Raw genomic sequence first — 14,551 nt, forward strand, 5'->3', positions numbered from 1 at the left:
GTTAATTCTGATTTTAGAGTTGTAAAAGCAAGTTATAACTCTAGTATGATTAAAGTTAAAATTAGTTTTTTAGCCAAAGGCGCTCGTAACAAATATCGTAGCATAACGTAAAAGACTAATATCGTAGCATAACGTAAAAGACTAATATTGTTGAGACTCTACCTGAATTTCATTTCATTCAGTCGTTTCTCCGCTAATAAGATTCAAAGATGTGGGATCGTAATGTGAAATAATCCACTCGTTATTAATCTGACTCCATTTTATTATATATCTTTCTATATATATTACAATTCTATTTACCTGCTATATTTTTATTTAGTTGCCATATACAAAAACATACATTGGTTTCGCGCGCAGTTAATTCTGATTTTAGAGTTGTAAAAGCAAGTTATAACTCTAGTATGATTAAAGTTAAAATTAGTTTTTTAGCCAAAGGCGCTCGTAACAAATATCGTAGCATAACGTAAAAGACTAATATCGTAGCATAACGTAAAAGACTAATATCGTAGCATAACGTAAAAGAGTAATATCGTAGCATAACGTAAAAGAGTAATATCGTAGCATAACGTAAAAGAGTAATATCGTAGCATAACGTAAAAGAGTAATATCGTAGCATAACGTAAAAGACTAATATTGTTGAGACTCTACCTGAATTTCATTTCATTCAGTCGTTTCTCCGCTAATAAGATTCAAAGATGTGGGATCGTAATGTGAAATAATCCACTCGTTATTAATCTGACTCCATTTTATTATATATCTTTCTATATATATTACAATTCTATTTACCTGCTATATTTTTATTTAGTTGCCATATACAAAAACATACATTGGTTTAGCGCGCAGTTAATTCTGATTTTAGAGTTGTAAAAGCAAGTTATAACTCTAGTATGATTAAAGTTAAAATTAGTTTTTTAGCCAAAGGCGCTCGTAACAAATATCGTAGCATAACGTAAAAGACTAATATCGTAGCATAACGTAAAAGACTAATATCGTAGCATAACGTAAAAGACTAATATCGTAGCATAACGTAAAAGACTAATATCGTAGCATAACGTAAAAGACTAATATCGTAGCATAACGTAAAAGACTAATAATATCGTAGCATAACGTAAAAGACTAATAATATCGTAGCATAACGTAAAAGACTAATAATATCGTAGCATAACGTAAAAGACTAATAATATCGTAGCATAACGTAAAAGACTAATAATATCGTAGCATAACGTAAAAGACTAATAATATCGTAGCATAACGTAAAAGACTAATAATATCGTAGCATAACGTAAAAGACTAATAATATCGTAGCATAACGTAAAAGACTAATAATATCGTAGCATAACGTAAAAGACTAATAATATCGTAGCATAACGTAAAAGACTAATAATATCGTAGCATAACGTAAAAGACTAATAATATCGTAGCATAACGTAAAAGACTAATAATATCGTAGCATAACGTAAAAGACTAATAATATCGTAGCATAACGTAAAAGACTAATAATATCGTAGCATAACGTAAAAGACTAATAATATCGTAGCATAACGTAAAAGACTAATAATATCGTAGCATAACGTAAAAGACTAATAATATCGTAGCATAACGTAAAAGACTAAGGTAATTAGAAATATTATTAGAATGTTCTAAAAATTATGATATAATTTATTTGACCAAGTTTTAGCCTATAACACTAGTGAATAAATGAAGGCACAAAATTAAATTACTTTAAAAATGCTTCCAAAAAATGCCAAGACCTCAGGTTCCCAAAATTGTGGGGGTCCCCAGGCAGTTGCCAACATTGCCTGTTAAATCCAACCATGATTATAGTTCTGTATTTTACAAAGAAGTCTTCCTTGGTAATTTAATTCAACTTATAGGTATTTAAGTGAAATATAAAAGCATAATTTATAGAGATCGCGACACGTGCTTTATAAATAATTTTAAATACACCAAAATGTTCGTAATATCATTGGTAGTTTTCCTATAAAACGTTTTAGAATATCTTAAAGCAGATATCTTATTTTTAATTTATTTTTATCATGTAATTCTTTTCATGAAACTTTAATAGTTTCTGAGGTATAATGGGCAAAAACATGTGTGCAGGCATGAAAAACAAGCATAAATGCAATCAGTCTGGTTAAATAAATCTTTGGATTTTCATGCAACTTTCTTTTAGCTAGAAATTATGTTAATTGTAAATGGCATTTAATAGAAATAATCAAGAAAAATAAGATGGTGCCAAAATTTTAGTTTAGCCTTGTATTGTTTAGTGTTGAGTCATTTAAAATGTAATGTAATTATATTCAGATCCCTTCTCCACCTACCCACAACAAAAAAAAGAATTTGATTAAAAAGAGAGCATAAACTACTATTTGAACAAATATCGAAATGAATAATGTGACAAGCTTTAAAAATCTTATATTTAGAGGCATCACAAAAAAGCATAACATAAATATGAATCTCGAATCGTAGAACCTTAAGTAACGTATTGGAAATGGGGAAAATATTTCATCGTTATCATATATAACTTTATTCAGATAGTGTGATATACCAATAAAGGAAATCATATTCAGATAGACGCGTGTCAACTACTATTTAAAACAATCTAGTATAAATTATTTAAATCATTCTCTAAAGAAGCTTTAATTATTTCAATCTCAATTAAAATTACTGATATATACTTTTTTGACAATTATGAGGCAACCATATTTGATAGATATCAGACTATGACGGGTTTTGTTCAAGCTACTTTATCTTAAATTTCAAGTTTCAAGAAAAAAAAAAATATTTTAATTTGCCGTCATATTCCAGTATTAATTTATCTCACTTTGACTATTTGCAGGTGGCTACAATACTCTATTTCCCTTCCTCAACTCTTTCGTCCATGTGATTATGTACGGTTACTATGGCGTGGCAGCACTCGGGGAGAAGTACAAGAAATACTTATTCTGGAAAAAGTACATGACCTACATCCAGCTGGTAAGGATTTAAAATATTTTAATTCTCGAGAAAGGGTGTTTAGTGTTTTAATAGATTCTTGAAAGCAAAATTGAATAAATACTAGTCTGGAAATATGATTTACATTTTAAAGTAAGTCAAACAAGCAGAAATCTTACAAAAGATTATGGGATCACAAACATCAAACAAGGCTTTGGCAGTGAAAGAAAAGAATGAAATGGCTGCACTAAATAAAGAGTAGAAAATAGGATTAAACATTGAGTTTATACATAGATGGAGTTTATATCATCGGGTTTTTAGATTGCCTCTATTCTCAATTTCTTTTAATTAGCTCTCACTGGAAATTTTTAATTTCACCATTCATTGGAAATATCTCACAATCAGAATTGCTAGCATAAATATTCTAAAAACAAACGATATCACTTTCTCTAACAAAGTCAGTGTTCAAATTCTCATTGCTGCTTTTAATTTCGCAGTACACTTTTTCCATTATTTCTTTTTGCCAATTTAGAATATTTGAAGAAGCGAAAATATGCAATTACATTTTAAAGCAATTTGTAAAATATTATTTCTAATTTTGTGCATCTACGAACTTAGCAGTGTAGGGTCCAGTAGTACTGGCGACTTAGTAGTACAGGGTCAGTATGGTTCTTTGCTATGGTGGTTGAGAGCAGATGTATAATGAAACTGTAAACAGAATGCAGAATTACAATAAGGAACAGAACTGTCGAATAAGAACATGCAAAATGTATAATTTCAGAAGCAAGTCCTTTGAAACTTGCTTTAACCCTTTCGTAGCCCAAGTTCAAGCCAGGTTTGGACCATTTACCTAATTAGATTACTCCTTTTTCTTATTTCTTAACTATAGAAGAGGAAGGTGAGAATCACGAGCGATCAAGCAGCAATTAACGCGTTTAGTACTCCAAAGAGTTGATAATATTGTCGTAATTGCCATTGTATCGGTTGTATTGTTCACGCATCTGAATTCATACAAAAGTATTTTTATGATAATTTTGGATTCATATTCCCTTAAATTTGTGTTGTACATTTTATCTTGTGCATCCTCTCCTTTTACTTAATTCTTTGCCAAAGTGTCCTATAATATTTTCCCAAAATTATGTTCTGATCCAAAAATAACTCGTTTCTGTATACTTGTCCAATATTTTAACTTCTTGGGCACGTCTTATATGAGAGATAGTAATAATCAAAATTTCCGCATTTTTATTTTTCTCTAACTTTGTAATTTTATGTGCATTCCAATCTTAACTATATGCACACGAGCTGAGAACATCGCCATTTTTTGGAGAGAGAAACAAAGAAAACATAAGTGAGTGTTATAATAATTCTGCCATAATATAAAACTGATTATGGCAGAAACAAACCTAGAAACGAATCAACGTCCTTTTATGTTTAATAATGGAAATAGGAGAGAATGATGCTGGTTATTAAGGTGCTTACATGCCTTTTATAAATTCCCAAATGTATTAACTGGAAGAAATTAAACATTGAAAAATTGTGTGCAAGTACGAAATAGTTATACATCAGAATGAAAATTGGAAAGAATATTCGGAATTTCCATTTTCAGTTCAAAGGTTTTGCTGAGCCAGTTGTTGTAATCGTAGTAGCTTTGCACATGTGGTTGAGTTTTCCGCGGTCTTTTGGCAGAGTATCAGTTTCGAGACAGGATATGCTTGAAATACGCTATTCTTTTAATGTCCTACGTATGAAACTAATACTTTTGATCCTATGGTTGTGAAACATCCTTCCATTAGATGTGGTGAGAAAATTTGAGAAAAATGTCAGCTCAGGATACATTCTTCATATGACTAAGTTTAAAATTCCTTCGTAACTCTCAAATATTCGGTACATGATTATTTTCATGGCTCAGTGATATGTTAACCAAAAAAATGCAAACTATCGTCAGACATTTTGATATATTTTGCACAATGGAGCCTATCATGGTGTGATCAGAAAATCTTCGATTTTGGCATAATTTGAAAAGTAAACTCGGAGACCGTAAAAGTAAACAAGTGCCAAATATTCATCAAAAACAGTTTCAAAATGCAATGATAATCATAGCAATCAAGGAAGCGGCTATCTTAAAAAAAATTATCGACATGAATATAACACGGACATAACATCGGCAATTCTGCCTTTTGAACAGTGATACATAACTAATCATGTACATGGAATTCATAATAAAGATCGCAGCTACCTTTACGATCTCCATTTAAACCAGTCGCAAAAATGCAAATACCTTTATTTTTAGAAGTAAAGTTATAATAAACAATAATTAATAAATGATAAGCAATAAACGGATTTCTAAATAAAATTCAGGACTTTCAATGTGAAAAATAACTTGCTTCAGATAAAATTTCAAAGGTATCTTTCATCTAAATTTGTTAGAAGTTAAAATGGACAGACCAAGAATAGAGGATTAGATGTTTCGATTAAAACTGAATAAAAATGTATACCAATAGCATTTTAAAATATCAAAACTAAAGTTATCCTGGGATAGATGGTCTCCATAATTGCAATATTTTAATTTGTCTTTGATAAGTAAATTTTACCAAAGTAGTATAATTTGTAATTCAAATCTACAGTCGCTTATAAAAGAATAAATTTAATATTTACTTATGCGTTAAGCCATTTGACAAATCATCTTACACTGGTAGTATCTATAATGGATTTCATTTTTTGACAAAATTTACCAGTGCGCTCATTTTAATCCCAAACTAAAAATTCCAAATTGTGTACGCAAATCAGTGGCATAACAAGTGTAAATAGCGCCCCGTGCACAGTAATTTTTCAGCCCGTTGTCGTCATTAATGGCATTCCAAGTGCAAACAACCGGAGCATGGCATTTTTTCTCCCCGATTTTCTTTTTAGAAAACGGCATTAAATATTTGTATCCTTGGCGTTTTCTAAAATCACCACCAAGGGCATCCATACCCCCTTGTCCCTCCCAGTCGTTTCGACGCCCATTAAACAGGGATCATATCAGACTTCGAAACTTTTTTAGAAATTTAAGTCAATTTTTAATAAATCTTCAATAAAGCTATTTAGCTTTTAAAATTTCCATTTTTAAGATAGGACTTCATTATTTTTCAGGCACAATTCGTTTGCGTCATGGTCTATGCCGTGTCCTTATACATAAACAAGTGCGATATTCCCAAAACATTCATCGTGATGAACTTCATCCACGCACTACTGTTCTTGGCGCTCTTCCTCAACTTCTTCATAAAGAACTACATCCAAAAACCATCAGTAAGATCCAGATCAACTCTGGTGTCTACAGAAAAAGCCAGCATGGTGAAAATGGCCAATGGTGGAACAAAAGAAAATGGATTTGCCTTGCCAACCATCTCGGAAAATGGAGAAATTTCCACCCACCGAAGGAATATTCACAGGTGTTGCCACGAAGAAGACTGCCTTTGCAAGTCTGACACAGTGTGCAAGAACGGTTTCCAAAATGGATCCAAAGTGAAATTCCAATGAAGACATTTTGCCATTTGTCAGCAAATCTGTGATTACAAAACATCTCGAGTCTTTTTGAAAAGTTTTTTGGTTGAAATCTAGTTTAGAGTACTCTCTCACCTTGCCAAAGATGTCGACGTGGCAAGTAGTTATCTGGTCTGCTACCTTGATTGGCGACTTGGCATTCTTGGCGAGGTAAAGGGGCACCATAAACCAGATTTTAACCGATATTTAAAAAATATTCAGAAACTTCAGCGTCTTTTATTGAATTTTTTCGAACTTTTCACCGAAGGAGCTCTACATCTTGTATCATCCTGAGCACTGGAAGGCATTGGAACATGTTTTTCAGCTAAAAGAGGCGATGGAATTTCATCTGTATTTTTTCCATATAAAAGCGTGAGTTCAAATCTATAAATTATTTTAAGCTTATTTAAATGTATTTAAAGCTCTTGTATTTTCACTTGGTGAAAAATATTTATGGCCAAAGGCTTCGTTTTAAAAGTTAACACTTTTCGAAGCATAGTTGTTATAACCAATTTTAAATGTTTTAATAATGACAATGTGTGTAACTAGAAAAGTAATGACGCTTTATTGGAGGTCAGTTTTATAATTTTAGTTGCGATTATTTGAGATTTCATTTTCCGTGGAAATGTTAGACATGTTTAATTTCCCACATGTTGGTATTCTCTGGATTTACAAGCATTTCAAAATATTTGTAAATTTATTGAATGTACTTTGTCTTGAAACATACTTGTGAATGTTCATTTCATTTTTTCGTTTATTAAAGTTCATTTTTACAAAAAAAATTTATCATTTAATCTTTCTTATGTGCTTATTGTAATAATTACATTTCGATTAACCATACATTAACTTCTTATTTAAAACGTCTGAGCCCGAGGTTCATAAAATGTTTTTGGAAAAATGCTAATCGACTTTTGTAAACAAGACAATGCAGTAGGTTAAGTAATAACATACTTTTAAATATACTAGTTATATAAATCAATACAGAAATTCTAATAATACATTTTCAGAATTATTTATTGCATCCACTGTAGTTTATGTAACAGGTTGGTGCTCAATTTTTCATGTGCATAAATATGGACTACAGAAATGAATAGCCGCCTATATCCGCTTTTTCTACTAATAAAGTTTTATGACCTATAAAATATAGACATTTTTATAACCTGCACCTTTTGAAAAAACCATTGAAGTGGTTTTTAACAACAAACTTAAAGATGATGCAACCTAAGTTTTTAAACCGAACAATTGGCGATCGAATCAAATTTAAAATCTTATTTGATGGCCGTGTTTTAAGGTTTTATATATTTGCTATGTAAATTTTTCATGTAAAGCTTGATACTTGAAGTCAATTTAATTTAAAGAAACATTAAATAAATTTCATTACTTGTTACTGGATTAATTTCCTTAAAATATTTTGTATAAAAGTATTCGTTGCAGTATACTGACTTATATAAAATAGACTTTTAAAAAGCAACTTCCTACTGAGTTTATTTCTCTTATTTATTTCGAAATCCTCAGATTAATTAAATCTACTTCTAAAAATTCCATAACGTTTTAATCATTCAGTTTACTTCAATCTGTTTGAAAATTGAAAATGCGGTACTTATTTTTTTTTTTTTTTTTTGTTAAGATTCTTTCGTTTTATATTAATTCAATGCAAATGTTTCCATTTCCATTTTTATCTTTTAATTTAATGATTTTCAACATGCTTATTTTTAATGCAAATTGGAGTGGTTTAAGACAAGAAAAAAAATTAAAGGAATATGAAAACTAATTGTTGGAATTGGAAGTTTCTATTAATATAGTAAAAAAAACAACAACTAATTGTTGGAATTGGAAGTTTCTATTAATATAGTAAAAAAAACAACTAATTGTTGGAATTGGAAGTTTCTATTAATATAGTAAAAAAAACAACAACTAATTGTTGGAATTGGAAGTTTCTATTAATATAGTCAAAAAAACAACAACTAATTGTTGGAATTGGAAGTTTCTATTAATATAGTCAAAAAAACAACAACTAATTGTTAGAATTGGAAGTTTCTATTAATATAGTCAAAAAAACTAATTGTTGGAATTGGAAGTTTCTATTAATATAGTCAAAAAAAAAAACTAATTGTTGGAATTGGAAGTTTCTATTAATATAGTCAAAAAAAAAACTAATTGTTGGAATTGGAAGTTTCTATTAATATAGTAAAAAAAAAAAAAAAACTAATTGTTGGAATTGGAAGTTTCTATTAATATAGTCTTGTAACTAAACAATATAATTGCCCAATATTTACATGTATTAACTTTTAAGACTCGTAGAATAGAAACGTGTTCATTGAAAATTATTTCAAAATGTTTGGAGTGTAATCAGAAAAATTGGGTTCTTGGAAAAGAGTCGCAATTTTAGTGGTTATTTCAAAGAGAATTTCCTTCAACAACAAATGTACAAAGTGGCAGTTTCTTTAGATGGATAGCTTCAGCTTTCTATTGGCTGTGAGCATGAACCTAATAAGAAAAGTGCTGAATAGTTTGCACCATCAACGTCTGGAGTACATGCAAGGTGGCGATATTATCTGTGATAATACAACTACTTATTGCATCAGATTTCAAGATTTATATCAAGATGACTGGAATGAAGAAATGGGAATATTTCATTTCGCAGCCAGTTTTGACGAAAAAGTATGCAAATTGGCGAGTAAATAAATAGAAATTTTAAATTTTTCAATTTAACCGAAATTCATATCTTTATCGAACTTTTTTTTTCGAGGAAAGTTAGCATAGATTTTTTTAATATCACCCGTTTACATTTAATGGAAACATCAAAACTGGATTTAAAATGTTAACCTATATTTGTAAGAGAAACAGGAACCACGTATGTGTCTGAATATTTGTACGTAGAATTCGATTTACTGAATTCTTGTATCTCCAGATGCAATTGTACTAAACGCAGAATTATTTTTCATGTGATATCATTACGTATAAATATAGGAAGTGGTCTCTCCGAAATTTTCTTGCATACTCTCTAATAAGTGTTATCCCCTTCATAAAACTGGACACTGGGTAAGCTGTGACCGCAGCACGTGCTCCGATTTTTATTTTCACACATGAGTTATCCTTTTTAGTATAGTAACGACAGCCGATACTTGTGTGGGAAAGAGTATTGTAACTTCGCTTTATTTTCTATATTAGTTTTTTATTGATTTCGTGCGTAAATTTTTTGTTGAACTGCGATTACAGTGGATATTATTTGTATATTAAATTTATCTGCCTTCTATAACATAGAATGATTGAAATAATAATACAGGTGTTTTGTAATTTTTAAAACTTGCATTTATTTTTCAAGAAAATGTTTCATATTTATTTTCATTCAAACACGAGCTGAAACTTATACTTTTCTAATTAAACAGCAAATAATTTTTAGTAAGTTATACTTTTATAACTATATTATTGGAAAATATGCTTAACAATTTTTTATTTATTAAAAATTTAAAAAAACTATGTTGCAAAATATATATCAATAAATCTAATAATGATATAAAAATAATATTGGAAATATAACTTTAATTTTATTGAGATGTGAAAATCATTTTTCTATTATAGTCAAAAATTTTCGCAATAAGTTATTGTTAAACATTTGCTTAATCTTTAATTAAAAATATTTTTTAAAAAAAAAAATCACTCCGAACCACACATTTCCACCTTCCAAAGTATATATGTGGCAAATTGACACTGTTTCACCTTAATTTCAATATGGTTTATAGAGCGCGCGCCAATTTACACGTACCTTTATAAGTAAAGGGGGGAAAAAACGACTAATTCCTCTATTTGAAGTTTGCGAATAATATAGTAATAGTGCTGTGATAAATATCTTCTGTAAAATGACCATTTTACTTTTAAACTGTTTGCAAAAACATCATGTAAAAGTAGAAACTCGTAAGCCGTGAATTAAAACACTAAATTGGTGTTAAATACGTCGTAACTAATTGAATCAACTATGTGAAACTAATGAATCATTCGGCCGGTCTGATTCGGCAGAAATTATTTATTGCAGATTGGATGCGGCTGAAAGCACTTTCTGAAACAAATTCACACGCTTAATTCTATCTTGTCCGAAATCGTTGGATTAGCCAATATTTATGGGGGAAAACTTGAATGTTTCCTTTCCCCCAAAAAATTAAGATAAGCGGTTATTTACAGTAATTCTGATTAAGAAAAATTCTAGATTTTTGTTTGTTTTTCTAACATTTTCCGTGTATTCGGCAGAATTTTTAGAATCGAAAAGTAAATACAACAAAAAAGATTAAAAATAGTAAATTCAAAAAAAAAAAGTCATGGTGGGGATGATAATTTATTTTGATATGCAAATTTTATTCAAATAAATGGAACTAGAATGTAATTTTTCCACTATTAGAATAAATTAATAACAATTTTTTAAATAATTTTATAATTGTATTAGAACGTAAAATTATTTTATTTCAATTCTTTTTTTAACTTGTACGATTTTATAATTCCTTATTATAAATATTATAGCATTTTGAAATGAATTTTTCCCCCAAATTTCATTACAGTATGGAACAAGCTAATGAGTTTACTTGTAATTAAGTTTTGAAGATCTCAAAATAGTGTATTATCGTTGATAAAAATAAGCGTGCAATGTTTCAAAATTTAAGCAAATTGGGAAGTAAATGAAACTCGTTGAATTTTCCCAACTCTACAAAAACGAAAAAAAAAAAAAAAAAAAAAAAAAAACTGCATAAAAATGATTTTACTATGAAATTTTATTTCACTTTACATTGTTGGCAATTAAGAACATATTTTGCTGTAATTACCGAACATTTTTATTTCATTATTTTATAAAAATCAGTTCAACTTAGCATTACTTGGTGAAGATGTTTTTGTTATTGCTAATGTTTTGCTATAGTTATTGCATGCATAGGGTCCATCATAATAGCAATAATTAATTTTCGAATCAAAAGTATTCTGTTGATAGGTAATATTCATAAATTTAAGAGGAAATAGTCAAATTTTTTTAACTGCTCTCTGTTGATTCAATATCTTCAAAGAAAAATCTCCGACAGAGTTTTTGTTAAAAATAAATTTCTGCCTCTTTCAGTTCTTTATGTACTTATTCGATTCACTAAATCAAATTGCAAATGCATAAGAAAAAAAAAATTCAAATAGAAAATTCAATTCGTAGCGGATATTTTAAAGGAATTTAAATTGTATTTAAAATTAATGTTTGATTTTCAAAGGATAAAAGCGATTATTGAAAACTTTTTTTAACACTAGTTTTTGATCGAATGAATTTTAAATAGGCATATATTATTTACGTACAATATAAATAGTTGATTGTTTCTTAACATTTTTGTATAACTGTTTATATTTTATATCGAAAATATTAAAAAAAAACAAAAAACTAACATGTTAATCCGAGGTTTATCGAAGTTTCAAAGTAGATACCTAAATTTCCAGTTTTTTAAAAAAATATCAGATGCATTTCTAAAAGATTATATTCAACTTCTCATAAATGTACTGAAAAAGGATCATGTCTTCAAGTGGGTAGGATTGTTTCCTTGCTTGTATATGCGGCAAATAAAACAGCATGTTTTCCTCTTTAATTACTAGAAGCTGAACTTTCCTCTTTCAAATTGGAATTCTAGGTAGAAAGAAAGCTAGATAATCAATAAATAAACAATTGTGGTTTGTTACATTTCAATAAACACGGTTCTTAAGAGAAAAACATGGATGTCTATTTTTATTTTACAGTTCATTAGCTTCAAATTTTGTTTTATTTTAAAAATTTATTAATAATTATCATACTATTGTTACAGAATATTATAAAACTATCATTGTTTTCAATAGTATTTATAAATAATGGTAGAGGAAAGAAAAACATACATCAAAGCTATTATAAATACTTCTAAATTTAAAATGGTAATTTTAAGTTAGGTTTTTTACTGTTTTTCCAGTATCATTTATTCTGAAGAATCTTTTATTTACTTCCAGTTGTGATACTATGTGATTTATAAACAACTGTTTACTTTTGTTTCACCTGGGAAAAAAAAAAGTTACTTGACAAACTGCTATTCCAATTTTCTCTTTTTAGCAGACTCCCAATTTGCTCTTTCTCTTCTTTTACCCAAATTTTAGCGTTTTTGCGTCATGGAATCAAGGAAGTTTAGAAAGTGGAGTGCTAGTATATATCATTCATTCATATACTTTTTTAAAAAATCGCAAAAATAAATCGTGTATCTCTAGAGTAACTTTAAACTGAGACACAAATCTATTATAAAAATGAGGAATAAAAAAACCTTAATTTAATATAAATTTTCCTAACTATTCTATGCTTCATTTCATTACCTATCAAATTAAGGTTAATGTTGCGCTTTATCCATTTTTATATTTGTTAGTTTGAGAGTTAAAATTGTTTTAATCTTCCAATTGCTTATTCCGGGATTTCAGCAGGCATCCACGATTTTCGTGAGCTAATGTGTTTATATTTTACTATTACTATTTCAGATATGAATTATTTCACAGTATCGGATAAAATATAACAGTAAATCATTTAAAAAATATTTGAAGTTGTTTAAATGTGTTCCATCTAAATAATGATTTTTAAATTATCGGAAGTTTCAAGGTTACTAGATGAGATTATTGTGGTGATACTTTTTTAAATTAAATTTTCGAGAAAATAAACGACAATTTTTCTGTATTGTTTTTATAAATAAACTAAAATCTATAAAATTTTTGATTTTAAATGTTGTAATTCCTCTATTATTATATTACCTATTTCGTTTCATTTAACCCATTTAACAGTTTTAACTTTTCCATACAACGTAAATTGCACACAACGCGTAATTATAACGGCATTTTGCACACAGCAATAGCAGTTCACAATATGTTGAGCATCAGTGAAATGCAGCTAGGTTGCATGTTGACGACTCCAACTTTTTAATGTTTATCTTCCTGTATCCATTTCAGATTGCTTTCTCTAATTGCCTGAAGTTGGTTTTAAAGTAAACAATGAGTAAAAGGGAAAGAGAGAGTAATTAGGTCGTCCTATCGAGAATGTGAACAGTTTCGGCTTCTGAGGGAACTGGAAAGATTAATGAGGTGTTAAAGGATTAAAATCATTGATCCAGTTTCTTTAGCAATTTTCAAGATAGCTCTAATCCTCAATTCACGGATTTTTACTGGTACTGACATAAAATTTGGTGATAAACCAGAATTAACCCTTTGCAATTGGAACTTACGAGTCAAAAAAAATTAAGTCAAAAGCCAATTAGAAATTTATTAGACATTGAAATAATTCGTTCTTTCCGCAATTATTATAATTATTGTTGTAATGTAAAGGGACCAAATCCAAAATAACAATCTAAAGATAACTGTTTCTACACAATAATACAGAAAAAAATTCTATTGGTTCAATTTCTAAATATTAAATGAAATGGTGAAAAAAGAATAATAAATATGCAAAATCAGTCTTTTTTTTTTCTTTTGGTTAAACGATTTAATAAATGTAGATCTAAGGGTTAAATTTAATACAATCTGAATGAGAACAGAAAATCAATAGTTGTCCTAACTTGATTGTCTCATTGACAATTTTGGACTTGTACTCTTCATTTCCTCACCAGTTTAATTGCCGGTGTCCTGGCCTTGGAGTAGAGTGTCTTCTCCGTGATCTGGGGTTCGGGCATGGTTGTTCTTCTCCCTGTGTTCTATCTGTGAGATGTGTGAAAGAGCCCCCTCCTGTAAAAAGGGTTTGTGCAAGCGACTGTGTGAGCATCTTCATATGAGCTAAAAGTCAGACATCTGCCTTCGAGTGTTCAGGAGTCTTTACCCTCAGAAGCTACTGCGCAAACTCGGCTTAAATCTATGGCAGGTGCATAAGTAACAACAAAACAGCAACCCGTTCATTTATTGCGTTCTAAATTGTACTAACAATTCCGGTTGATAGACACAATCGTATGGAATTAAGTTATTATGGCATTGATGCAAAATTTATTACCAGTATAAACTTTTCGTTCACAAATAACGGTTGATTTAGGCGTTTGTAAGTTCTTGGCAGTATATGTGAGGATTTCCTTTTAACAAACTGCTCAATTTAATTTTA

General features: G+C 29.3%; 1 protein-coding gene across 5 annotated transcripts in view; it reads left to right on the top strand.

Annotated features, from left to right (window-relative positions):
- The window catches only part of LOC129963440 (elongation of very long chain fatty acids protein AAEL008004-like), a 69,843-nt gene extending 62,642 nt beyond the window's left edge, over window positions 1-7,201 (top strand). For all 5 annotated transcript variants that reach the window (XM_056077806.1, XM_056077807.1, XM_056077805.1 and 2 more), the window contains exons 7-8: window positions 2,840-2,976; window positions 6,067-7,201. In XM_056077806.1, the coding sequence (XP_055933781.1) occupies window positions 2,840-2,976; window positions 6,067-6,453 (524 nt within the window). In that variant the 3' untranslated portion in view covers window positions 6,454-7,201. The remainder of the gene's footprint in view (window positions 1-2,839; window positions 2,977-6,066) is intronic.
- The last annotated feature ends 7,350 nt before the right edge of the window (window positions 7,202-14,551 follow it).

Source organism: Argiope bruennichi, chromosome 3 (assembly GCF_947563725.1).
Source record: "Argiope bruennichi chromosome 3, qqArgBrue1.1, whole genome shotgun sequence".
NCBI lineage: Eukaryota > Metazoa > Arthropoda > Arachnida > Araneae > Araneidae > Argiope > Argiope bruennichi.